Source organism: Monodelphis domestica, chromosome 7, assembly GCF_027887165.1.
Source record: "Monodelphis domestica isolate mMonDom1 chromosome 7, mMonDom1.pri, whole genome shotgun sequence".
NCBI classification, from domain to species: domain Eukaryota; kingdom Metazoa; phylum Chordata; class Mammalia; order Didelphimorphia; family Didelphidae; genus Monodelphis; species Monodelphis domestica.
In genome coordinates this window covers 197447927-197475517 of record NC_077233.1, presented here as the reverse complement: position 1 = coordinate 197475517, position 27591 = coordinate 197447927, and the positions used below count along the sequence as shown (strand labels likewise).

At 34.8% G+C, this 27591-nt stretch overlaps 1 protein-coding gene across 9 annotated transcripts in view; it reads right to left on the bottom strand.

The window, feature by feature from the left end:
• Window positions 1–27591, bottom strand: part of SMC5 (structural maintenance of chromosomes 5) — a 91116-nt gene that overhangs the window by 58528 nt on the left and 4997 nt on the right. For all 9 annotated transcript variants that reach the window (XM_056806245.1, XM_056806242.1, XM_056806241.1 and 6 more), the window contains exons 2-8: window positions 20663–20804; window positions 17503–17555; window positions 15135–15297; window positions 10645–10779; window positions 4111–4251; window positions 2361–2522; window positions 971–1042 (exon numbers count right to left, since the gene is read on the bottom strand). In XM_056806245.1, coding sequence (XP_056662223.1) covers window positions 971–1042; window positions 2361–2522; window positions 4111–4251; window positions 10645–10779; window positions 15135–15297; window positions 17503–17555; window positions 20663–20804 — 868 coding nt within the window. The remainder of the gene's footprint in view (window positions 1–970; window positions 1043–2360; window positions 2523–4110; window positions 4252–10644; window positions 10780–15134; window positions 15298–17502; window positions 17556–20662; window positions 20805–27591) is intronic.

The window sequence follows — 27591 nt, the reverse complement described above, 5'->3', positions numbered from 1 at the left end:
TATGCAAAGTCATCTAACTTTGTTGCTTTTCTTAGATTCAAAATTTTCATAGCTACACTCTTAATCAACTATTGGGGAGAAAACTTCCAGAACTTTGGGAAAGAACTGCCAAAAGGTGGGAGAGAGTATTAGCCTACTTCTGCTTTCCTGTCTTTTCCAACTATGAGGTAGAAGAGGGAAGAAATGACATTGCTACATAAATTCCAGGATGAATACTATATAGTTCTCTCCCCAAACAAAAATTTCCCTGATCAATTTACACTTTTTGGAGGAGGACAAAGCAATTTTATGATAAACTTTCAACTCTGATTAAATATGCAAATAAAATATTTCCTTCAAAGATATAAATCTCTTTAACTACTAACCTTTATTATATCTATACCTAAATTTTTTTGAGGAAATGGTAATGGTTAACTTGCATGTAAGAGCAAATTCATTCTACTAAGCACAAGAAAGCTCTAGTGGGCCAAATTCCATTGAGTTTATTGGGTATGTCTTTCTCATTTAGGGATTCCAATCATGTAGATTGAAGATTCCTATAAGTGAGAAATGTTAACCTTCACAGGATTCCTTAACTCAACCCATGCAATTTTGAAAAAGCCTTTCTACCACATGGTTGTGTAGGGAGAGATTGAACAAAGCTGTACTTCTCTAGGGATTTTCCTTTCACTCCTAACTGTATCAGGTTTTTAAACTCTTAAGACAGGAGTTATTAATCTTTTTTGTATCATGGACCCACATTTGGCAATCTGGTGAAGCCTATGGACCTCTTCTCAGAATAATGTTTTTAAATGCTAAAAATAAAAAAATATATAGCATTACAAAGTAAACCAATCACATGGAACTATGGTTAGCAAAATAATTGTAAAAAATAAGTTCACAGACCCCACAGTAAGAACCTCTGTTCTAGGGCAAGATCAGTATATGCATCGCTAATTTATGTAGTTAATATTTCATTATGCAATCTTACTTGTTTCTCTCTCTTTTCTAATGCATCTTGTTTTTCTTTGCATTTATAAGATGTATTTCTAATTTCATTACTCTGTAAGGAAAAAATGCATATATTAAAATTTAAGTAAATTTTTACCAGTAAAAAAATTACTTTCCACTTGACTTTCTGTCATTTAGCATTTGGAGCTTTGAAAAGATAATTTCTAGTAAAATAAAACCTAATATTTTCATGGGTGCTTTGTAGGAGCTGCCACTCAGATTATTAATAAAAATCTTTTCCTTTTTCAAAAAGAAAAAATAAACTGCTTTTAAAAGTCTAGAGTAGAAATGATAAACTACGTCAGAATATAATTTTTATAACACAAAATTAATAAGGAGAATGAGAGCACGCTGAATTTCCTTCAGGAAATTGCTATGGTCCTTGAAAAATTGGTGGGTGTAAGGTGTCTGCAACATATAACTGATGAAAACTTTCAAAGAATAGAAGCAAAATTCAACAGGAAATTAGGAAGAGGAGATGGGCTGGTGCAATGGTAAAGGCAGAGACAACAGGTAGGTAGCCCAAATGGTCTCACCAATATTCTCATCAACAGAAAATACGGAATTTCATTGGGTGGATTCCTTTTGACAAGTTCATAAGTAGACTCTCAAAGGATGGGCAGGGATGAATTAGTGTAGGAGGGAATACCCATACTGATGGATCACAGATTTCATATTAATACTGAGTATGTATTTCAATAGAAATGTTATTTTTTCTATAATTACCTGTGATCTGAATAGTAGAAATTGTACTATAATTACAAAGCACTAAATTTCAAATGCTCAATTTGATACAATTTATCAAGAGGAACATGCATTTGAAAAGTTTCAACATTAGGTCTAAATTGCTGTGCTGGGATATCTACACTACTGTCCAAACAGGTCTGAGAAGGCTGACTGGGATCAGGATTGTGGTCATTTGAGCAATTTCCCCCCATTCTGTGAAGCTTAACAACATTCAGTACAGGAATCCTACCTGTAATGTTGGCTTTGTTTTGTAGTGATTCCCATCTACGGTTATTTAAACTGTGTAATGAGTAAAAAGTACAAATGACTAAGATTAGGGAGAGCCAAGGTCATTTCCTTAAATATTCTGAACCTCATCTGCCAGATTATTAATCTTTAAAAGGTCCCATCCAAATCTAAAGCCTGATGACTTTAAGATTATATATATAGCACTTTGCAAACTTTAAAATATTATGTAGATGTTATTACTGCTAAAATTATTAGAAAGCAAACTGCTCTATGGGTAGAATTTTTTCTCATTTCCTCACTTCCTACTAGGAAAGGTCTGGCAGCACCAATTTTACACATTCTTGCTCAGTTTTTCTCTATGAGAAATAATCTGAAATTCAACATAGATATAGTACCTTCATTTTGACCTGGTTATCCAATTGTCGGCGTTGCTTTTCATACTCTTGAATTTTGTGTGTTAGAGGGCCTTGTGTCTCTTTGAGTTTTTTGAGCTCTTCCTTTAATTGGTCACGATTTTGTTTTATTTCTTCATATTGTTGGCGAACATTTTCATATTCCTTGAAGAAAAGTAAGATGGAATTTAATTTGCTATTCTAGGTTGGAATATAAATAATGTTAAAGCATATAGGCTAGAGAATGACAGTAAGAAGAAAAACAGGAGATAGAAATATAAAAGATGTGAATTAGGAGGAAAAAAATATTTGCAAAAAGGTCAAGGAAAGAAGAAAAAAAGGGAAAAACATGTAATATGTCCAAAGGTCTTCTTAGTACCCCAAACCAACCATTCCCATTCCATTTAAGTAAAAACAGTGAAAAACAAATTTCATAATGCATCCTGACTGACAGTGACTTCATTAATGAATTCAAGAGCAAGAAACTCAAACTATAGCCCAATAATTTAAAGTGCTCTTACAGAAAGTTATCTTAAGAGATGTTGCTTCACAGAAAAATAAATAATTAAATTACCTAAGAATGCTAATCGAGGGAGAACCACAGAACAGAGAGAACACAAAATTGTAGCAAAAATTTTAAGAGTCAGAAGGTAAGTTCTACTCTAATTGTATCTTTCAAGTGATTTCTCAATGACCTGAACACCATGACATTGAGACTAAATTCTGTCTCTTTCTCTTTTACCCCCCCCCCCCCAATTCTCTTTTTCTCTGAATACTTGAAAATATACAAACTCAAGTCAAAAAATCTTCAATTTAAGAGCTGCCCTGGCCAAAGTTATTTTGCTAGATGGTCAATCTTCTTGTGATAAGCTCTTCTCCCCATTCGCTATCTAGGCTGACATGCCTAGACAAAAAACAATTCACTGTTCAATTCCCAGAAGTCCCTATAATATCACCCTGAGTCCTCACCTGAGTGTGAGAACACAATTTGTATTTAATCTGACTCTCTGCCTACTTCGCCCCTCTCCCTGCTTCCGCTTCTAAGCACACGCGTCTCTCAAGATGGAGTAAGTGAAACTGAATGGGCCTTTCAGTCCTCCTAGACACGTGCTTTCTTATTTTGTATTTTCTTTATTTCTTAATCTTTAATAAACCTCAGAAAAATATAATAATTTTAGCAGAGAAACTAATTTTAACTGTTACAAATATGACATTCATTCTGGCTTAATAAGATCTATTTCACACAAAAATGAGGGAACAAAATAAAACTCAATTAGGAACTTTAAATAAGTAAGCTTCAAAACAAAACAAAACAAAACAAAACACCAAAAAACTGATTCAAATCCATTCCAATTAGCATCCAGTATATGAAAAATAATGTATAGGCTCAGATTGCAAAGATGAAATGAAATATAGCTCCCTGTCCTCAAGGAGTTTATTTTCTATTGGAAGATACAATATGTAAAGTAATAAGTGATATGATTATTAAAGAATGGAAATCTTTAACTCAAGTGTATAGACAGAATTTGAAAAACTCAAAAGAAAACATCCTTGATTAACTATTTTGTAATAAAAGACTAATAAATCACAATTTTATAAAATGGGACAAAAACTATAATGTATGTAATAAATGAAGCAAAAGACTGTAAAATATATGTAGTACAGCAATGTGTACTCTTTATTACTGCTTATCCACTTAAATTATCTTGTTTTTTATCTGAAGAGGAAATACTCTCCAAAAATTAAGACTTACCACCCATGGTCTTTTTGCTTCAAGCATCTCAATTAAATCCAAATGGCGTTTGCATTCATAATACCTCTCCACATCTTGCTTGTGTCTTTCATTACTCTGTTTCAATTTCTCCAAATAGTCACTTTTCTCTTTGCATGCGATCTAAATAGGCACATTAACATACCACAAATTAACATAACAAAAATCAGACTAAAAATACTTGAAGGTAAAATTTATTAAGACAAAAAATCTGGCACATATAAAAATTCCATTACAATGAATTCTATAGGTCTCCCAAATAATATTACTATGGTGGCATTTTAATTATAAAGAATATTATTATTGTTTAGGTTCTAGAAATGAAAACAATTTAATTCAAACAAAAATTTGCTAAGCTTCTGTATAATTTCAATATAGTGAATTAACAACTAGAAAGAAGTCTCCTAAACATAAAATCAAGGAGTCATAAACAAGTTATTCTCAACATATTTGCTTTTCAAAGCTACTAGAGATAATTTTGAGTATGTACTACTTTTATTTTTGATGGGTGATTGAGAGTTAAGGTAAGTGTTTCAGATGGGAATGACTGATATGGAGAAGTGCTGGATTTGGCATCAAGAGGGTCAAGGGTCAAATTCTGAATCTGGTACTTAAGTTATATGACCCTAAACATTTAACTCCTCTAGGTCCCAGTTATCTCATATTAAAATATGAGGATCAAAATTCATTCATATCTAAAGGCCCTTTTAAGCTTTAAATTCTATTGGACTTTAATAGGAAAATATCTACACATATCCCTCCCGTAGTATTATGGACCATATAGAAAACACTGTATATCAGTTTTTTTCACTCAAGAAGTTTTTAATTTTGAAATTCACAAATTTGAAATAAAATGAACATTTTATATCCATCATAAAATTGAAAATGAGGATTGTACATGAAACAAATTCTAATAGGCTGGACTTTCTTTTTGAGTACCAAAAATTCAACATGACTTTCAAAGCTATTCTCATTCCTGCTGTTCTATTGTATGATTACAATGCATCAATTTCCTTCTGAGAGGATTTATTTTTAATATCTTGAATTATTTCTACATTTAGGTTTTGAATTAGAGGCTCAAATCAAAATCAGTTCCTTAATTCCTGCTCTCATTCCTAGGAACTTCAAGGAATTTGTATCCTAGAGCCTAGTAGAAAGGGGAGATTATGGTTTTATCTGGCTCAGTAAATAAATAGACTAGTTTAGACTAGGAACTATTGCTAATAGAACAAAGTCCTTGAATCTCTCATTAAGAAACATCACATAAGGACAATCTTCACCAGGCAGAATTCAACTTCCCCGCCAGTTGCTGACTGACCACTATGATCCAAGGATTGGGGAAAGTTGAGAATTTTGATAGAACACCTCCTCAGTGGTTATTCATTAATTAGAAATGTCTTGGGAGTGTTCAAGGAAGGGGCTGAATGAGCTTCCAAACAGTATGTAAGGATGAGCATGTGGAAACTTGAGGGTTCTTATATATCAGTTAAAAAAAAAAATCTCTCTTGTTACAGAATCCTTCTATGAATGGTATTCATCATAATAGGGTTATATTAGTTTGTCATTAAAACTAAGTCTAAAAATTTATAATACTGGGTTATTTTGTACTCCATGCCCTTTTCTTGTATTCCCAGAGCTTATTAGCATAGTGCCTAGAACCTAAGAGCTGATGCCCACTTACCATCAAGAGGATTGATGAACTACTATGGTAGTAGAGATAGCATTAGATTTAAGAGTCAAAGGACCTGAATTTAACTATCAATTTTGCTACTTATTACTTGTGTAACCTTATACAACTTCCCTTAAACTCTGTGAGTCTCTGTTTCCTCATAAAGTGAGGGGGTTGGACTCTAACATTTTTCTTGGTTTACATCTTTAGAGCACTCTATTTAATAATAATTTCAAGGAGAGATTAATAACTAGGGAGATGAGCAAAGGCTTTCCCCTTAAAAGTGGCCCCTCTCCTGAGCCTTGAAGGAAGTCAATAATTTTAAGAGGAAGGAGGACATTCTGGGCATACAAAAGAAGGAGTAATGAAAGGCCTTGTTTGGATGAATAGGCAGTTTTCAGATGAGGAAATAAAAGCTATCAATAATCAAATGAAAAAATATCCCTCTTGATTAGACAATATGACAGGAAAGGAAAGTAATAAATGCTGGAGTGGCTGTGGCAAAATTGAAACACTGATACATTGCTGGTGGAGTTGTAAATTGATCCAACCATTCTGGAAGGCAATTTGGAACTATGCCCAAAGGGCTATAAAAGAATGCATATCCTTTGATCCAGTAATAACACTACTGGGACTGTATCCCAAAGAGATTAAAAAATGGGAATGGCCCTGTATGCACAAAAATATTTATAGTTACTCTTTTTGTGGTGGCAAAGAATTGGAAACTAAAGGGATGTCCCTCAACTGGGGAATGGCTGAACAAACTATTGTATATGAGGGTAATGGAATACTATTGTGTTATAAGGAATGATCAACCAGGATTTCAAAAAGATCTGGAAAGACCTACACGAACTGATGCAGAGTAAAATAAGCAGAACCAGGAGAACAACATACACAGTAATTGTAATACTGTGGAACAATCAAATGTGATTCTTGGCTACAGCAATGCAATGATCCAGGACAGTTCTGAGGGACTTGTGAGTTGGGGCAGCAGCTAAGGGCTTGGGGTGGGAGGACTGGGGCTAGTCATCTGCAAAGAGATCATAAATGAACCTCAGGACCTGAGAAGATCAAGTGACAAAATCCTCAAAGAGTGGGTACCGAGAGAGAAAAGGCCCTGGGAATGAGCCTTGAATAAGACCCTCCCCCCCCCAGTTATGGATAACAATCCAGTGAAGGAGTGGTCAGACGGAAAGTAGAACAAGGAGAAAGGATGTCATCCTGAGACCTAAGGAAAGTATACTCACAGAAGGAGGTAGTCAACATTTTCAAAAAAGATGAGAATTAAGAAAAAGCAACTGAATTTAGCAATTAAGGAGTTCTTTACCACTTTTGTAGAAAACAGTTTCAGTCAAGAGGTGAGATCAAAAGTCAGACTTTAAGGGGTTAAAAAAAGGAATGGGAGGTAAAAAAAAGTATTGAAAATTATAAACTCCTTGAGGGCAGATACTATCTTTTGTCCCTTTTTGTATCCCCAGTGTTTATCGTAGTGCCTGGCACACAGTAGGCACTTAATGTTTACTGAATTGAAGTAAAGAATGACAAAGGAAAGTTTCTAAACAATTTGGGGTGGGGGAAGTACGCGTATTTCATTAAGTTAGCAAGAATAATTTGTTCCTAGTCTTACTCAAATTCCATACTGGTTTCAGTTTTTTTTTTTGTTTTGAAATGCCACCACAAAAACTTTCCTGAATTTAGAGTAAAAATCAAACTGAAAAAATTAGAATATTTTCTCATCAAATATCAGTCACTTTTATCCAGTTCTATTACTAAAAAAGGCTTTAGGAAGGACATTGCTAAAACAGACAATCATTTTTTCTTTTTAATTTAATTTTTTCCCCAATTACATTTAAAACCAGTTTCCAACATTTTTCAAAGAATATTAAGTCTTAAATTCTTTCCCTTCCTCCTATCCTCCAACCCCACCTCCACCCCTTGTGAGATGGTAAGCAATCTCATATAGATTTTGCATGTGCAATCATATAAAACATTTCTCCATATTAGTCCTCTTGTGGAAGGAAGTAAGTTAAAAAAAAAAGTTTGCTTTGGCCTGGATTCAGCCTCATCAGTTCTTTCTTTGGAAACAGATGACACTTTTTATCATGAGTCCTTTGGAATTATTCTGGATATTGTATTATTGAGAATAGCCCAGTTATTCACTGTGGTTCCTTGTACAGTATCCCTGTCACTGTGTTCAATGTTCTCCTGATTCTGTTTATTTCACTTTGCTTCTGTTTGTATAAGACTTTCCAGTTTTTTTTCTGAGTTCCTCCTGCTTGTCATTTCTTACAGCATAATAGTATTCCATGACTATCATATACTATAACTTACTTAATCTCCAATTGATGGGTACCTCTTCACTTTTCAATTCTTTGCTCCCACAAAAAACTACTTTAAGGATTTTTGTACATATAGGTCCCCCCTCCTTTTTTAATCTCTTTGGGATACAAACCTAGTAATGATACTGGGTTAAGGGTAGGTACTATTTTATAGCCCTTTGGGCAAAGGTCCAAATTGCTTTCCAGCATGATTGAATCAGTTCACAACTCCAACAGTGCATTATGTTTCTCAATTTTCCCACATCTCCTCTTAAGTTTTGTCATAATAGCCAATCCGATAGGTGTGGGGTGGTATCTTAGTTTTCAATTTGCATTTCTCTAATTAATAGTGATTTAGAGCATTTTTTTTGCATGACTATAGTTTTAATTACTTTGTATGAGAATTGCCTGTTCATATCCTTTGACCATTTATCAAATGAGGATTATACATTAGACCCATTTTTTGTACATTTGAGAAATGAGACCTTTATTAAACTTGTAAAACCTTTTTGCACTATTATGATTACTTTCCATCTTATTTCCTACTGTTTACTTTTTGACCACTACCTCCCCCAATTTGTCCTCTTTTCTATTAGTTCCCACCCCTACTTCTCTTATCCCCTTCTCTTCCTACTTTTCTATAGAATATAATAGATTTTTATATCCAATTAATTGTGCATGTTTTTCCCTCAATGAGCCAATTCTGATGAGAATAAGATTCAGGTGCTCTCCTCTCTACCTTACCCATCTTCCCCTCCACTTTGAATGTTGTATCATGTCTCTATTATGTGTAGTAATTTATACTAATCTGTTTTTCCCTTCCCTTCCTCCCATTGCATTCCTCTTTCTCATGCCTTAATTTTATTTTAATATCATCCCATCATATTCTACTCACACCCTTGCCTTCGGTCTGTGTATACTCTATCTGTCCTAATAATGATAAAGTTCTTAGGTGTTAAAGAGTCATCTTTCCATGTAGGTATGTAAATATTTTAATTGTATTGAATGTCTTTTGATTTTTAAAATCCACTTTGAGCTCCATTAATTCTTTTTGGGCTCAAGGGCAATTCCTATTTTTCTTGGAGACTTTGGATGCAGCAGTGTTGATTTTGTTGTCTTGTTTTGAGTTTGTGTTTTGGTCTTCCCTGTCACCAAAATAACTTTCTATACTAAATTTCTTTTTTTGTTGCTTATTTTCCAGCCTTTTTTGTTTAATTAAAAACAAAAACATGATAAAGTTGGACTCTGTAACTGTGATGAAGGGAGGACTGTTCCAAGGCTTCAGGTTCTTTGTGCAACTGCCTTCAGAGCTGGCTCTGGGGATCCATCAGCTTTCAGTTCTTCCAAGGTGATATGATATAAGGAGATATGTATTTTAATACTCGTCTGGCCTGTGCTCTGGTATATGAATCACCATAAGCACTCTTTTCCATGGCCACAAGCACTGGTGTGTGCTAGTGCTCTTCCTTACCCTGATGGGCCTTGCACCCAGAACCAGCGAAGAGACCCCTATAATCTCCTTCTGAGCAGATGTTCAACCCCACTCTGCCCTTTACAATCTGAAAGCCTTAGCTACTGATTCAGCTAGGCCTGTCACCATGGTGGGGCCTGTCTTGCCATGCTGCTTTGAGCTCCACTTCCATCCTAGTGCACTAGATGTTCCATGCCAGCCCTCTAAGTTGTTTTGGGCTGAAAATTTATTTTACCCTGTCTTTTTATGGGTTATGCTGGTCCAAAATTCTTTGAGGCATTATAGTGAAGTGAGATAAACTGTCATTGACCAGAAACATATGTTTTTTCCTGGGAAAGTAGAAATCAGAAATGAGCTTTCCTGTGAAGGTCAGTCAGCTCAAAATTGTTAGAATCCATGAGAAAATAACTCCCTTAGAGCCAGCAGCTAGGATAAGATATACAAGGAATGCCCTGTACCTCACGCCACTGACTTCTAGATGATAAGGCTTCTTGCACTATCAAAGTTATGTCTCATAATGAACATTGTTTGCTTTATATCTTGTATCCTATAAAAACTGCATTGTAATTTCAGTCCAGTACAACTTTCACTAGGAAGGTTGCCCTGGTCAGTTAGGTATGCATAATTAATCAATAGATTAATAAATGAGTATTGGTTCCATTAATTGAACTTCTGGGTGTCCGGACTCGCTTTATGAAGTGCACCACTTCAATAGTAGAGTTTTTTTGGAGGATAAGTTCATAGAGATTAGGTGGGTCTATGTACCTTCTCTAACATCTTGGCTACACTATCATTTTTAAAGCTAGTATTATCACATACCCACACACAAATCAATACACACGTACATTCTAGGATAATTTTATCAACCTGGGATGGTAAAAAAAAATGGAATTAATTACTTAAACATCATCTTTAAGCATGATCATAAATGTCCAATATGAACAAATTAGAGATAAGATAATGGTAATCTACAAATTATCTTTTACATTATTAATGCATATCACAACTTCAGTCTAAGAAAGATGGTTTTTAATCTGGTTCGCTATACTATTAAATACCTGGAGTAGTTTTTCTTTCTCTCTGAAGTTTTTGAGTTCACAGTGAAACTTGTGCATTTCTGGAGGACCAATTGACTTCTCAGTAGCTTCAAGAAGTTCAACTCTGCTGAGTTTTGCAAATTCTCCAACTTTGTCCTAGAGTATCAGAAACAGTATTTAAAAACGAAACGGACATTACATAAAACATAATAGTGATTTGTAATTTATGGATGTTTTCTAAGTACCACAAAGCTATTTTTTAAGTGAAGTATTGGTAAAAACAAATGCTACAGGTAGTCTTTTGTCAGAGTTATGATCAAAGTCAGTCAAAGGACAATTGTCTAGAACATGCAGGGGTACTTAACCTGGGATCCAGGAACTTGTTTTTAAAAATCTTTTGGTAGCTATATTTCAATATAACTGATTTCCTTTATAATCTTCTGTACTTTATTTCTTATACCTAAAAACATCATTTATTCTAAGAAGGGATCTATAAATTTAACTAGACCAGTAACAGTGAACCTTTTAGAGACCAGGTGCTCCCCCTTCCATCATTCCACCTTCCCATTGCCCAACCCCAGACAGGGGAGGGAGAAAGAAAGGGGAGTGACCCTAGCATTCTGCTCAGGGGAGGGAGAGGTATTTCCATTGGATTTCTGTGCAGAACGGGTTGGGGGGGGAAGGCACCATAGAGAGGGGGAAGGGAACCAGCTGTTCCACCTGAGTCCCTCTGCCTTTCTGGTAACTAACTCTGGCAGGCAACAGCATGTGTACTCAGAGAGGTCACTGCCTGCCATCTTTGGCATATGTGCCATAGGTTCACCATCATGAAACTAGACTGTAGAAGTTCACAACATACAAAAAAAGGGCTAAGAATCTCTGGACTCTAGATTAAAAAAAAAAAAAAAAGATAACTTTTGACCATGATAAAATAACATGAATGTAGCTCTTATGTTTTCTAAAATCTTTATAGGAAAAAAATCAAATTAATTCCATACTTTAAAGTACAAAAATTGGTGTACATAGAAAATGTATTTATCTAAAATGAAATAGTATCAAAAGAAGAAGTGAAGGTTGATATCAATGCCAAATTAGACTAAAAATGAGACAGTATAGCAAGTACTTGAAGCGAGTCCAAACTGACCTATTTCGATAAGTTACTGATACTGGTACTAAAGAAATAGAACAACACTTATATGAACTCTCACAATTTCCTAAAAATATTTAGCTGACATGAAGTAATTACCCCAATAAGGAAAACCAAGTATCTAGAAACTGCCTCAGTCAGAAAATGTTTGATCAGCCCACTAAGTGGTTATATCAGTCAAAGGCAACACCAATTTAGAATTACAACATTAGTTTAGGATATGTATCAAATTCATCTTTAAAAATTTTAAACAGATAGATTGAAGAAGATTGAAGATTATGAGAAGCATTTCTCATAAACTGCAAGAATAAGTGGAAAAACAATTTATAGATGATGAGAATTTTAATTAAGCCATATCATCCTTGGAACACATAAACATGAAACTTGAAGGAGAGATTAAGAGATGAAAAATGTTTCATGTATATCAAGATTTCCATATCAAAAATTTCCCCCATAATTGACAATGGAGAGACCACATTTGGAGACTTAATAAAATTGGGCTTGTGGAAGAAGTAGAAATGGCACTAAAGGGAAAAAAGAGAGAACAAAAAATCAGTTGGACTAGCTAGACACAGAAGAGATCTCCTGGAAGTATCACATTTTTGAGGATGTTAAAGGACAGGTTCTTTAGCTATCTGGAAAAGGGTATATTGCCAAGGAATTTTCCCCATATGCCTGGAGAAAAAAGAATCACAGATCCTTTTATATCTCCCCCCTCCCCAAAAGAACAAAAAATAATTGCAATCACTAACCAATATGCCTACTTTCCCATTTTTATAATACCTTTATGAGAATTATCTGTATCTTATCTATCTGACCTCCTAAATGAGATTTATAATCTCTCTCAAAAGAGTTCAGTTTAATTATTCACAGAAGAAAAAAACAGTGGTTAAGGAATGTCTACTGCTCAGATTAGGGCATGTAGGTGGCACAGTGGATAGTGCTGGTCCAGGAGCAAGGAAGACTCACTCTTCTGAATGCAAATCCAGCCTCAGATACTACTTTACTAGCTGTGTGACCCTGGGCAAGGCACTTAATCCTGTTTGCTTCAGTTCTTTATCTGTAAAATGAGTTGGAGAAGGAAATGGCAAAGCATTCCATTCTCTGCCACAGTGTTGGTCACAACTTAAATGACTGAACAAACTGTTCAGGCTATGATAATGAATGGTCATTCTATAAAGCTGATCCAGCAATACAAACATTTTGTACAGACATTTTGGAATGATAATGAACTCTGCTGAACATTGAAGAAAAGGAAGAGAATAAGCTACATTTAGGAAAATTTACATTGAACTCAATATCCCCAAACTTTTCCTGAAGCAAAAACCTATCTTTTAAACACTAATATTCTTCTGATAATTCTATACAGTAGTGAACCTTAGAATAGTAATATCTCTGAAAAATTAAATGTTAGTCACCCAAAGGGTAATGGACAGGTACATGGTAAGCATAAGTAGTATGCGGCCTATCACTAATGATTAACTGCCCAGAAGAATTGAAATAATGGGTATTATTAATATCTTTATCAGAAAGAGGAGGCCCATTCATATAGCAAAAATAATCATGGCCTTAACACAAAGTTGGGAGATCTAAAGGAAAGGCTCCTAGTACACTGAGTAGAACCCTAGAGGAAGATTAACACTAGGACATAAGATAACTACACAGGAATAGGAAACTTTGGATTGCTTACAATCTGTAACTTTAGAAAGAAAACGTACATTGAAGACAGTATAGATCCAGTGAAAGAAGTATTAATGAAAAATATTATTTATTTAAATTTTGCAACTAAAACTGGAAAGTAAGATTATGCTATGTCATTAAGTATTATTTCTTATTAAAATATAGCTTACACAATTTCACTAAATGTATCCCAAAACATTTCAATTATTTTTCTCCCCAAGAACCAAAAGCGCTTTAAATCATGGGCAAACATCAACAAACATTATCTGCAATGAGGATAAACTAGAAGCCTTCCCAATACGATCAGCAGTGAAACAAGGATGCCCATTATCACCTCTATTATGTACTATTATGTACTAGAAACACCAGCAGTAGCAATTAGAGAAGAAAAAGAAATTGAAGGTATTAAAATTGGCAGTGAGGAGACCAAGCTATCACTCTTTGTGGATGATATGATGGTCTACTTAAAGAATCCTAGAGATTCAACCAAAAAGCTAGTGGAAATAATCAACAACTTTAGCAAAGTTGCAGGATACAAAATAAACCCACATAAGTCATCAGCATTTCTATAAATCTCCAACACATCTTAGCAGCAAGAATTAGAAAGATAAATTCCATTTAAAATCACCCTTGACAAATTACTCAAATTTATAAAGAGCTAAACCAATTGTACAAAAAATCAAGACATTCTCCAATTGATAAATAGGCAAGGGACATGAAGAGGCAATTTTCAGTTAAATCAAAACTATTAATAAGTACATGAAAAAGTGTTCTAAATCTCTTATAATCAGAGAGATGCAAATCACAACTCTGAGGTATCACCTCACACCTAGCAGATTGGCTAACATAACAGCAAAGGAAAGCAATGAATGCTGGAGGGGATGTGGCAAAGTAGGGACATTAATTCATTGCTGGTGGAGTTGTGAATTGATCCAACCATTCTGGAGGGCAATTTGGAACTATGCCCAAAGGGCACTAAAAGACTGTCTGCCCTTTGATCCAGCCATAGCACTGCTGGGTTTGTACCCCAAAGAGATAATAAGAAAAAAGACTTGTACAAGAATATTCATAGTTGCACTCTTTGTGGTGGCCAAAAATTGGAAAATGAGGGGATGCCCTTCAATGGGGAATGGCTGAACAAATTGTGGTATATGTTGGTGATGTAATACTATTGTGCTAAAAGGAATAATAAAGTGGAGGAATTCCATGGAGACTGGAACAACCTCCAGGAAGTGATGCAGAGCGAGAGGAGCAGAACCAGGAGAACATTGTACACAGAGACTGATACACTGTGGTACTATCGAATATAATGGACTTCTCCATTAGTGGCAATGCAATGATCCAGGACAATTCTGAAGGACTTATGAGAAACAATGCTATCTACATTCAGAGGAAAAACTGTGGGAGTAGAAACACAGAAGAAAAACGATTGCTTGATTACATGGGTCGATGGGGACATGATTGGGGATGTAGACTCTAAATGAACATCCTAGATGCAAACATCAACAATATGGAAATAGGTTCTGATCAAGGACTCATGTTAAACCCAGTGGAATTGCGTAATTCCTAGGATCTTTTAACCAAGGAATAATGTTCTAAATTGACTAATTAAATAAAATTGCCAAATAAATAAATAAACAAGTCATGCAAAAAAAAAAATTTCCAGTTTACAATTTCTTCATACCTGAGGAAGAAATTGACATGGATTGCCTACTTGGATATTCAAAGCTGCTATCTGCTCTTCTACTGCTTTCTGAGTTGCAGATCTTTTATCAATGAGCCACGATGATTGATTTTTAAGCACATCAATCTCTCGAGTAATTGTGACATTTCCAGATGCCCTGAACCTGTTTAATAAACATATTTTAAAATATTTTATTTTCAAAATACAGTTTGAAAGTTGCATTAATTAATTCACTGGCATCAAAATTAATTTGTCACAGTTGTAAGGATCATAACCAAAACCCCCACCATATAGTTCATTTTTTACCCTATCTGAAGTCCTATAGGGTTTCTCTTCCCTTAGTATTTGACCCATAAAATCTTAAAAGTAGAAAGAACTTTGTTTTAATAGAGCTTAACAAGTAATAATATATAATTAACCTTCTATAAATGTTAAAATACTTATTTTCAAGTCTAAATTATTTAAAGGGAAAAATACTATAAACACTGAAACCCAATCTACCTCTAATAGAATTCAATTATTTAATCTGCAAATATTTAATAGATGGAACTTGTCAACTAATGGAATATGGTGGTTAAGGAAAGGAGAAATATCAAAGGTGATATAAAATTTTTGAATTGTAACTGGGAAAAAATTGTGATGTTGTTCATAGAAATAAGAAAAAGTCAGTAGGAAGAGCAAGTTTCTTCATTCTAAATTAACTCAAAAAATACCTTTAAGATAAACTATTTACAACCCAGCATGATAAAGTGGGAATTATCAAATGTGATAAGCTAAAGACAATGATCTCATCTCCTAATAATAATATTTTAATTAGTCTGAAACAAGATACATTCATTCCATTCTTATTCTGGAGTGGAGAACAAATAAAAAGACTATGGAGGCTGGAACAAGGAAAGTTAAACATTGTCTTTAAAGTATAATTTAATTTTAACCACTGTGAATTCTTAGATAAGACACAATTAAAAAAAATTAAATCTTGCAAATCCAAATCTAAATGATTTCTTAATTATTGGTGCAATTTCTTTTTTTTCAATAGTACAGAAAATAGAGCCAAGATTTCTTTTATTTACCTCTCTCCTAAGACTACTGTAGCTACTCTAAAGAATATTTTTAATTCTGTTTAGTGAATCTAGATCAATTTAGCTATGAATTCTTCAAGTTTGATTTCTCATTTGCACTTTCTCTTCTTATACACTTAAAAATTAAAAAAAAAATCATCATTACTCAAACTTATAAGTTAGGAAGAAGCATAGAATGCATAAAGAACATTGGACCTATGATCAAGACTTGTGTCTGGATCTGATACTGTTGTGCAATCCTGAATACAAAATTTACTTAATTTCTCAGGGTTTCAGTATCCTCATCTGTACAATGAAGAGTTAGACTAGATCTTTAAAGTCTCTTCCAAGTTCAATACTCTGTCAGTCTTTCTCTCCTAACCTATTCCTTTTACATGATTTCTCTATTACTGTAACACTTCAAAGATTAAAAATTCTTTGAGGTTCTTGTATATATTCTAAAGAACAGAGTAAATTTCCATTTAAACCACCTGAAAAAGCCAATTTTGTATTAAGACCATTTTTACTTTGTATTTCTATCATACTTACTTCCTTCTATATATTTTCCCTCCATATACCCTATTAGAATTCTTTCAGTTTTTTAAACCCATACTTTTTGTTTCAGTACCAACTAAAGGCAGAAGGGCAAGGGCTAGGCAAGCAGGGTTAAAGGACTTGCCCAGGATCACAGAGCCAGAAGTATCTGAGGCCAAATATGAACCCAAGCCCACTGGACTCCACCTTATGTTCTACTGACTTAGTTGTCCCATTCACTTTGATAGCTATGCAAACTGATTGTTAAGAAGAGAAATCTGAAGCAGCTGCTACTAGAGCTTTCTTAACTTCATCTCACTTAAAATCAATCTCTCTCTCTCTCTCTCCCTCCCTCTCTCCCTCTCTCTCTCCCTCTCTCTCTCTCTCTCTCTCTGTAATTGTTCACTAACATGTAACTTTGCTTTGGGCTTACATTTATGTCACTGAGTAATATGTCACATTCCAAACCACATACAATTCTTCAACACTGCATACTGTTAAATTCTTTTACATTTGATATCACAATACATTATCTAAAATAATTTCCAATTGGAAATCATCTTAAAAATTTTTTATAAGAAAAATAAAAAAGCAAAGTTAAACAATATTTGCTTGAATAAAATACTTTAAATTATTATTATTAAATTATTATAGATAAGATATAATCAATATTTTTACCATTTCCTACAGTCAAAATATAGCAAAATAATATATATTAAATGGATACAATAGGCCAAATATTGAAATGTAGCTTCGGAATTTTCAACACTCACAATTCAATTTCAACTGAGCCTTTGGCACATCCTCGCTTCACGTAAGAGCAAACCTAGGGACCGAAAAAGCAAAATGAGTTAATTCTTGGGGAAATTATTCAACTTACCAGGTAGCAGACATTCAGCATAGTTATTACTAAATATCTATATTCATCAGGTGGCAATATTTGATCCTTTAATACACACATATACACATGTCTTCAACTATGTAAGGTTTCAATACCTAAATTCTAGGCACTACTACTACATTTTCCCACATGTTACCTTTAATTCATTCTAATGGTAGCACATAGATACTGGGAGAAAGAGTTTAGATAAGACAATATTATGATGCTTACTGACTAAAAAAGGGATCTATCACACATACATAAATAACTGTAGTACAAAATAATATAAAAAAATGATCAAGAGATGCATAAACAAGTGAAATGTAAAGTCCAATGGGAGAAGAGATCATAATTGACTTGGGTCAGGGAAAGTTTCCTAAGGGAGGTGGTATTTGATTGGGGCTTTAAAGGATAGGTAAGAATTTGACAGAAATAAAAGAACTGAGAAAGCAATCCAGGTAAAGAACAGCACAAGCAAAGGCAGGGAGATGGGAAAGCAATTAATTTTGTCAAATAATCACATTAGCTAGATTAGAGACCACATGAAGAGGATTATTAAAAGATAAAGCAAGAAAGATAGAATGGCACCAGATTGTGGAAGACTTTGAATTCTAGGATTTTCTTCTGGTAGTAGAATAAAGCATAGACTAATTAAGGCAAAAGATGAGTAGAGTCTGGTTGCCTTGCCAGGAAGCTATTGCAATAATCCAAGTGGGGTAGCTACAACTGAAATAAAGAAGATTGATAAAGTATATTGTAGAGGGACAGTGAACATATGGGAAAAGGAGGCTACTGAAAAACACATTAAGTTATGACCAACAAAAGCTATAATAAATTATTAATATGTTCTCCTCCTTCCACGAATTATTTGTAAACTATCTATATAAATCGTTATTGTCTAGCATTAGGCAGCTTAGCCATCCTGTGATAAGCATGTAGACTTTTTCCTTTAAATAAATGAATGCTAATTTTATATCCTAATATAGTAAAGTACAAATATTTTAGTGTTAGCTATGTTTGCATATAAACATTAAAAAACCTTGCTGATGAAAAAAATTAAATTACATTTTTAATAAGAACAGGTTGTTGGGTAAATAAAAAATTAACAAAATGGAAAAATAAAGCCCAGTATACTGGCAACATATGTCTTCAAGAACCTAAAGCTTAATGTAAACAGATACAGAATTCTAATTCTATTCTACTAGTAAGGATTGAAAAAGCTGGTGAGAATATAATGAAAATTTTTGAGAAGGCAAAAATTATGTTTGTGTAGTCCTTTTCACAGATGTTGAGCAGAAAAACACTTAGTAAACAGAAGCTATAAGATATAGAAACTTGAATACATATTTATATCTTGTTATGATTAAAATTCTCTGGAGACTACATATTAATTTATAATTATTTATTGGTAAATGTTAGGAGAGAAAAAGGAAATCACACGATCACTTGGCTGTGTCTAATTAATCTGAGTTTGCCATGCTGTCTCCGTTCGCCAGCCCAAAGTAGCCATGCCAGCAAGAATTTCCAGCCCCTGCACACCAAGAGCCCAACAACAACAAAAAAAACCCCCGCTTTCTCGGTCTCCTTTCTTATAAAGCCATTTATGTTACAACTTCTAGGTCTGACTGGTTGGACACACTTAACCTCAGTTTGGACCAGAGTCCTATCTTCTACGCACCAAGAGTTCAATGAGGGTAAAGCTGCTAAAGAGGCAGCCAGATAACCATGAGGTGCCTGAAGGGTAGGGCTGATACCAACCAAAATGGGTTTTCAAATGGGATAAGGGGTATAATTTATATGAAATTCATGCAATACATACACATGTGATTTCTGATACTGTGAAACCGTTTCTCTCAAATGTACTTTTGACTCTTGTATTATCCCATCAGGGCTCTACATTCAATGAACAAATCGGTCAACAAGCATTTGAGTCCTTCTATGTGCTTATCACTGTGCCAAGATAGAGACAAAAATTAAACAGTTCCTACTGTCAAGGAACTTACATATTCTCAGGAGGGACCTATATATTTACATACTTTAAAAATAAATACAAAGTAATTTTAACAGGGAGGCCTTGACAGTTAAGGGGAATTGGGAAAGGGTTCATGGAGAACATAGCACTTCGGGTGAATCTTGGAAGAACTACAGATTTAAGTGACAGTGGCAAGGAGAGAATGTATCCCTATGCACAGAAGGCCAGTCAGAATAAAAGTAAGGAAAATGGGAAACGAGTATTGAATTAGAAACAAAATGCCTGAAGGGGGATAAAGTATAAGTTCAGGTTGTAAAGGGCTTTAAATGCCACAGAGAGGAACTTAAATTTTCCCCCAAACATAATAGGGAGTCACCAACATTTACTGAGTAGAGGAATGACATGGATGGATTTGTGCTTTAAGAAATCACTTTGGTTTGTTACTCAGTTGTGATCGACTTTGCAACCCATCCCATTTGTAGTTTTCTTGGCAAAGATTTTGGAATGGTTTATCATTTCCTTCTCCAGCTCATTTAACTGATGAAGAAACTGAAGCAAACAGGGTTAAATGACTTGCCCAGGGTCTCACAGCTAGTAAATGCCTGAGGATAGAGGTTCTCTAGGGATATTCAGAAGGCGGGTGGGTTTGAGGGAAAAAGATCTTGAGTTGTTTTGGAGATTTTGAATTTGAGATGCTTTGAGGCATAAAGTTGGTGCTAGAGGCTAAACAGGGACAGAGGCTAAAAAATAAAACTTACAAACTTATACATTATGAAAGATGTCACAGACACATTAGACATTGCAGGAATTGAAAAATTTCCCCAAAATCATCTATAGAAAAATGAAGCACAATGACTAAATAACGTTTTTAAATCAGGACTACCAAAAAGCAGTAGGGAAAAAAGAAGTCTCCTGACAATTATAATAAAATAAAATGGGCTTATGGAAGCAAAAAAATTCCCTACATCTCTATGAATGCATATACACACAACACCCTCCCCACTCATCATTAAGTAATTCATAATTTACTCAGCAATAAGCAAATGATAACCTTGAATAAGAAATGTTATTTTTTACTTACCTTATCTACTCGGCCTATGAAAGATGGTTTACCTGCCAATCCAAGACAAATGGCACAAACTATGCTGGATTTCCCTGTTCCATTAGCTCCAACTATCATATTCAGGTTGGGTCCTGGAATTACTTCACAGGTATCATAGGTTCTGAAAGCAAATGCAGGTAAATTTTAAAAATAAAGTAGGAGATAATGATTTAATATATGCATTAAACCAAGCAATAATTCATTTTTTCCCTGGTCTATTCCTTTCGCTCCAAGAGATAAAGGAAATTCTTCCAATTCCACTGATATATTAATCCTTTCTGAATAATGAAGGCTGCTTCTAGTTCCAGTCACCTCAGGTGGATGAGGAAGGCAGTGACATGACCTTAAGACAGCAGCACTATTTATCAACCTCATCCCTTTCCCTAAGAAATGTGTCCTCTATCACCCAACTTTTCAAGAGGCTTTACCAAAGAGAACTATTCTACACTGATGACTACTATTCAATACTGGCGATTGACACAGACACAAATGATATTGCTGGAAGGAGCTGATAAAACATTATTAGACTACAAGTATTAGCCAATAACTGGAAACCTTAGGAGCACCAGCAGATAGGGTTTTCATCAATTCTGTTTATAAAAAACCAAGTGGTTAAGAAGACAAAAGCAGATTTGAAATGTGAAAGGTTGGTTAAGACAATATTTGCAGGGACCTAGGTGGCTCAGTGGATAGAGAGCCAAGCCTGGAGATGAGAGGTCTTAGGTTCAAATCTGGCCTCAGATACTTCTTAACTGTCTGACCCTGGGCAAGTCATTTAAACCCCAAATGCCTAGCTCTTACTGCTCTTCTACCTTGGAATTGATACTGAGTAACAATTCTAATACAGAAGGTAAGGGTTAAAAAAATGCAAAGAAGAGTATCTAAACATGGAATTTAGATCATTGGATTACAGTTTAAAATATAGGCACAACACTAAGTTGAGGCTAAAATGCACTTAACAAGGGCTGAAAAGAATATATTTGTCTGAAGTTTCAGAAGTCTAATCAAAAGGGTTTAAGACAAAAATGAAAATGGAGAGGAGAAAACAGCTTCTCTATAACCACTAAACTGGATAACAGAGGGAAACTAATTTAAATACAGAGTTATCAGTAAGACTTGGTGGGATGAGCCCCGTGACTGGAATAAATCAATTAACCAATAAGCATTTATTAAATGACTATGTGGGGGGCAGTTGGGTGGCTCAGTGGATTGAGAGCCAGGCCTAGCGATGGGAGGTCCTAGGTTTAAATCTGGCCTCAGACACTTCCCAGCTGTGTGACCCTGGGCAAGTCACTTAACCCCCATTGCCTACCCTTACTACTCTTCTGCCCTGGAACCAATACACAGTATTGATTCCAAGATGGAAGGTAAGGGTTTAAAAAAAAAATGACTATGTGGCTGTTACTGTGCTGGGCAATGGGAATAGAAAGATGAAAATGAGTCTTTGACTTCCAGGAGTTATGTCCCTCTATTGGGACATAAAAATATGTATACACCTAAGTATAAAAGGGCAAAAAGTGAGGTGGGAATGGGAAGCCCTAGGATCAGGAAAAGCTTCAAATGGGAGGTGGCTTCGAAGCTGAGTTTTTAAGTAAACTAGAGATTCCATGAAACACTAATAGAGAAACAAGTTGAAGGAGTACATTCCAGATATAGGAAATGGTCTACACAAAGTATGAAGACAGGAAAGCTTAATAGTTCTTTAGATGGGAAGGGTATGCTTTATTCAAAAGAAAATGTGTAAAAGACTAAGAAGTGGAGTTTGGAATAATAGCATTATATATTACTAAAAAGATATACTTATGTGACCCAGGAATCAGAGTAGAAAAGCATAGTAGAAAACTTTTGTTTTGAACCCCAAATCTGTCAGGGGTTACTACTCTTTGAATTTCCTAGGCACAAAAAAGAGACATAATTTTACTAGCAAGAAAGTGGGTAGAACTACAAAAAAATGTGTGAAATTTGCCAAAGGAAACTTTTAGGCTTGATATAAGGAAAACTTACTAACAAAGAGAACTATCTAAAAGTGAAATGAACTGCCATGGGGGATGATTGCTCTCTCACTGGAAGTCTTCAAGTAAATACTCGCTGATCACATGCTGGGTAAATTGTACTTTTCATACTTTTCAAGTATGAATTGGATTAGATGACTACTAAGGTGAAATTCTATGATAAAGAAATATTTAAAATGAACTATCAGGCACACATATTAAGGGAAAAATCTTATAAGGAACACACAAATGCTTTATAATTTGAGATCTATGAAGCATAACTTCTAAAAAAACTGATTTTTATATTCTTCTTATATATGGATTTTATATGGACTTTATATAGGTCCAAAGGGCCAAGAGCTGAGTCCTAGATCAATCTACCTGGAGATAAATTTAATCTCAATTGTTCCAGGACTGTGCTACTGCCTCCTTTCTTACAACAGTACTAGCCAATATCATAGGGAGGGTAGGAGTTAACTCAGGTCTCTCTAGTTCTACTAATATGTTGGCCCATAACATCTCTATTTGTATCCTTAATGTGCTTTTGACTGATTTATTTGTAAGGGGACCAGTTTTGAATTAAGGGGATCTTAATGTAATCAATAAACAGAAAGCCAACCCCAGGGGTAGAGAAAATCCATCTTTATCTTAGACTTATGTGCTAGTTTTCCTTCACAATGAGAGATTTCTTTGGCATGCATAGTATTCACTCTTTTATGCCTTGCCTGGTTTTTATGATCATGAAACAAGATTATCTCTGAGGTTGTATCTTTTTAGGAATCTTGTATCATTTTGGTATTTGCTTTGGAGATACCTTATTGGAAGAGTCTTTAAAATGATATTTTTGCCCTATCAAACCATCTACTTTATAAAAAATTAATCAACAATGTAGAATCTTGTCTCCTCTACATCAGTAGAGTTGAATTCAAGTAGAAAGGGATCTTTGCTGGCTACAATATTGTATTAACTTAGAATACCTCATATTAACATTATGTTGTATTGTAGTTTCATTTATTTTGTTAAACATTTCCTAATTACATATTAATCTGGTCCTAGGATACCCTTTGGGGTTTTGTAGCAGTGAGTTTGACCCCTGTTTTAATCAATAGTGGGATAAAAAAAACTTTGTAGTATACTATGGGAAATAGATGTGAAAGCCTATTCATTGCCTACTAATAATCTCATCAAAAATTGCCTCAATTATATTGTGCCTGTGCCCCACCCTCATGCTCCTTTATGTAAAAAAAAAATATCAGTCTCAACTTAGTCCATCACTTCTCGGTCACTATCTCTTGAATGTCTGGAATTTTCCTAATAACTGAACTTAAATTCTTTGGTTTGTCATTTGCAGAGTATGTTTTGAAAATCAAGTCATTTGCCCCTTTCCATCTATCTTACACTGACTTCATAATCACATAAGCAAATTTTTTTCATTACTTTTAGTACGTAGTGTCCTTTTAGAATATATAATTGAGGCAATATAATGTAAGAGAAAAAAATTTGTCCATTGTTTTGTTAAAATCTAAGTAAATTCTTTCCCCTCCATATATATTATATGTATGTGTGTATATACACACCCACAGCATTCTCCTGATCTAGAAGTCTAGTAATTGTTAAAAAAGATGAAGTGAGGTTAATTGGGCATGACTTGTTTCTGATGAAGCTATGATGACTCTTTGAAATCACTGCTTCTTTAGCTAAGTATTTACTAATCATTTCTTTCTTTATTTTAAACATTCTTTTTTTAAACTTTGGAGTTCTAAATTTTTTTCCTCCCTTCAGCCCCTCCCCTACCCACTGAAAAAGCAAACAATAAACCATCTTCTTTAATTTAATTTTTAAAGATTAACATAAAATCTTTTCCTCCCATTCTCTCTCCAGGTGAAAAAGAAAAAAAAGCAAAACCTTTAAAATAAACAAACAAACAAATTAAAAAAATATATATATATATATATAGCCAAGCTTGCTGCCTGTGCCCCACCCCCATGCTCCTTAATGTAAAAAAAAAAAATATCACTCTCAACTTAGTCTATCACTTCTCGGTCACTATCTCTTGAATGTCTGGAATTTTCCTAATAATTGAACTTAAATTCTTTGGTTTGTCATTTGCAGAGTATGTTTTGAAAATCAAGTCATTTGCCCCTTTCCATCTATCTTACACTGACTTCATAATCACATAAACAAATTTTTTTCATTACTTTTAGTACGTAGTGTCCTTTTAGAATATATTTTTTCTGGACCTGGGGGATTGAATTCAACAGCAGCTAGATGTTGTTATCAGCTCTCTTATTATTCATTTTTGTTCTATCCTTTCCAGTTCAAGGATAAATCTTTTTGGCATAGAAAACAAGAGCACAAAAAGCCTTTGAGGTATTTCTGCATTCACTATCTTCACTTATCATCCCATCCACCCTGAGTAAGCTGTTCTTTCTTTACTTTGGTTTTCTTTCCCCCAATATATCTAAAGAAATCCTTTTTTCTTAGTTTTAACTTTTCTTGCAAGCCTCATTTCCTTCTGTGCTTCAGTCCTGACACTTTCTTGCAGAACTATGCCATACTTTTTTTTTTTCATTTATCCTCCAATACCTGAACTTGCTGTATTTATAATGAGTTTTTCAAATCTACCTTGGTTGGTGAGCTCCTGTGCATTCACTTCAATCCACATGACAAGTTATATGCTAGTTATTTGGAATTGGGGGTGGGACACTGTATACTTTGTACCTTCTTGCTTTAGCTGAGGTAGTCAGGCTCAGAAAGGATTTGGTCCCAAAGGTCACTCCCCTCCCCATTTAGTAGGTGACATCATCTGGGTTGCATTACAGAGCCTCCAAGAAGAGATTAGCACTCAAGTTTTCCCTTCATTCCAGTGTCTCTCCAGTGCCTATTCCCTTTCTCACTTCTACCTCTTAGAATCTCTGGTTTCCTTTAAGGCTCAGGAGGCCATTCCCGGTCCTGTCATCCCCTCTTCACCATGCTGCAGCCCACTAAATATTGTTCTCCCAAATCTTCTAATTACAATCTCTTTAACATGCATATCTGACAAATCCTACTATTTTTACTTTAGTGTCTTGATAATCTCTTCCTTTCCACTCCCACCATCACCACTCTCATTCATATCTAGACTATTACCAGTCCCTCAATGAATCTCATCTCCACTTTCACTCTCAGTACTTTCCAATCAGTGACAGTGGTCCTCTTGTTGTTGCAAGCTTATAGATTCCATTTCCCAATTGTGTGCCTTTCACAGGTTCTCCCTTATTCCTGAAATGCTTTCCCTCATCACCCCAGCTTCTCGGCTTCCTTCAAAATCCAATTCAAATCCCATCTCCTTTTTATCTTTTCTTAATAACAACTCTAAAATAGAAGGCAAGAGCTAGGCAAACAGGGTTTCCCCAGGGTCATACAGCTAGGAAGTGTCATGGGCCATACTTGAACCCAAGTCTCTCCTGACTCTAGGCCTGGCATTGAGCCAACTAACTAGCTGCCTCATAAATCCCATTTCTATAAGAGGTCTATCTTGGTTCTCTTTTACTGTTAGTGTTTTCTTTCTGAGATTGCCTTCCATTAACATTGTACAGATCTTGCCTGTACATGGCAGGCTGCATGTCTAAACAACAGTTAACTTGAAAAAAATAGGGATAGGAAAGATGCACCTTTAATGGATTACAAGGTCAACAAGTTAATAATATGATTAATGCCAATTTAAATTTCATTAAGAAAAGGACAGTTCATACTCTATCTAACTTACTTCAGAACATACCTTCCCCATCACAACTAATCCAGCCATTTACCCAAACAATCTTGTTCTTTGCCTGCCTTCCCTGCTCTGCTGCTCTCGGTACTAGACCTCCAGAATCTATATCCTGAGTCTCTGGGATTTTTGTTGTTCAGTCTTGTCTGACTCTTCATGCACCCATGGACCACAACATTCCAGGACCTTCTATCCTCTCCTATTTCTAAAGTCTATCCAAATTCATGTTTGTTGCTTCCATGACATTATCCATCTCATTCTCTGCTGCTCCTCCTCTTTTTGTCTTCAACATTTCCTGACATTATGGTCTTTTCCAATGAGTCTTGTGTTCTCTCTATGTAGCCAGGGCCTCTCAAGTCTTCTCCAGTACCACAATTCAAAAGTATTGATTCTATGGCACTAAGCTTTCCTTAAAGTTCAACGCTCACAGCCATATTGTTACTACTGGAAAAATCTACTTTGGGAGGGGAGAAGGGGGAAATGATGAATCATGTAACCATGGAAAAATATTCCAAATGAAAAACAAAACAAAACAAAAACAAAAATACAAGTACATAGCTTTTGTAACAGCAATGCTACTAGGTCTATAACCCAAGGAGATTAAAAAAAAAAAGGAAAAGGATTCTTATGGGCAAAAATATTTAAAGTAGCCCGAATAAAGCTGTGCTATAAAAAATAATGAAGAGGATAGATTCAGAAAAACTTAGTGGTACCACTAGTTCCAAAGGTATGTGCAGTTTTTATAGCCCTTTTTAGATACAGTTCCAAATTATGTCAAAACTGTTCTCTGGAAGGATTGGATAAGTTTGCAGTTCTAGCTAAGGTACATTAGTATACTTATTTTTTCAAATCCCCTCCAGCATGTCATTTTCCTTTTCTGTCATCTTAGCCAACCTGATGAATGAGTCGGTATTTAAGTGCTGCTTTAATTTGTATGTTTCTAATTATTAGTGATTTAGAGCTTTTTTTCCATGATTGATAGCTAATTTCTTCCAGCAAAAACAGCCTATTTCTATCCTTTGACCATTTAACAACCAGAGAATGCCTCTTACATATGAGAAATGAGACCTTTATAATAGAAATTTAACATAAACTCTCTCCCCCAAATTTCCAGCTTTTTTTTTTCTAATTTTGGATGCATTGATTTTGTTTGTGCAAAAATTTTA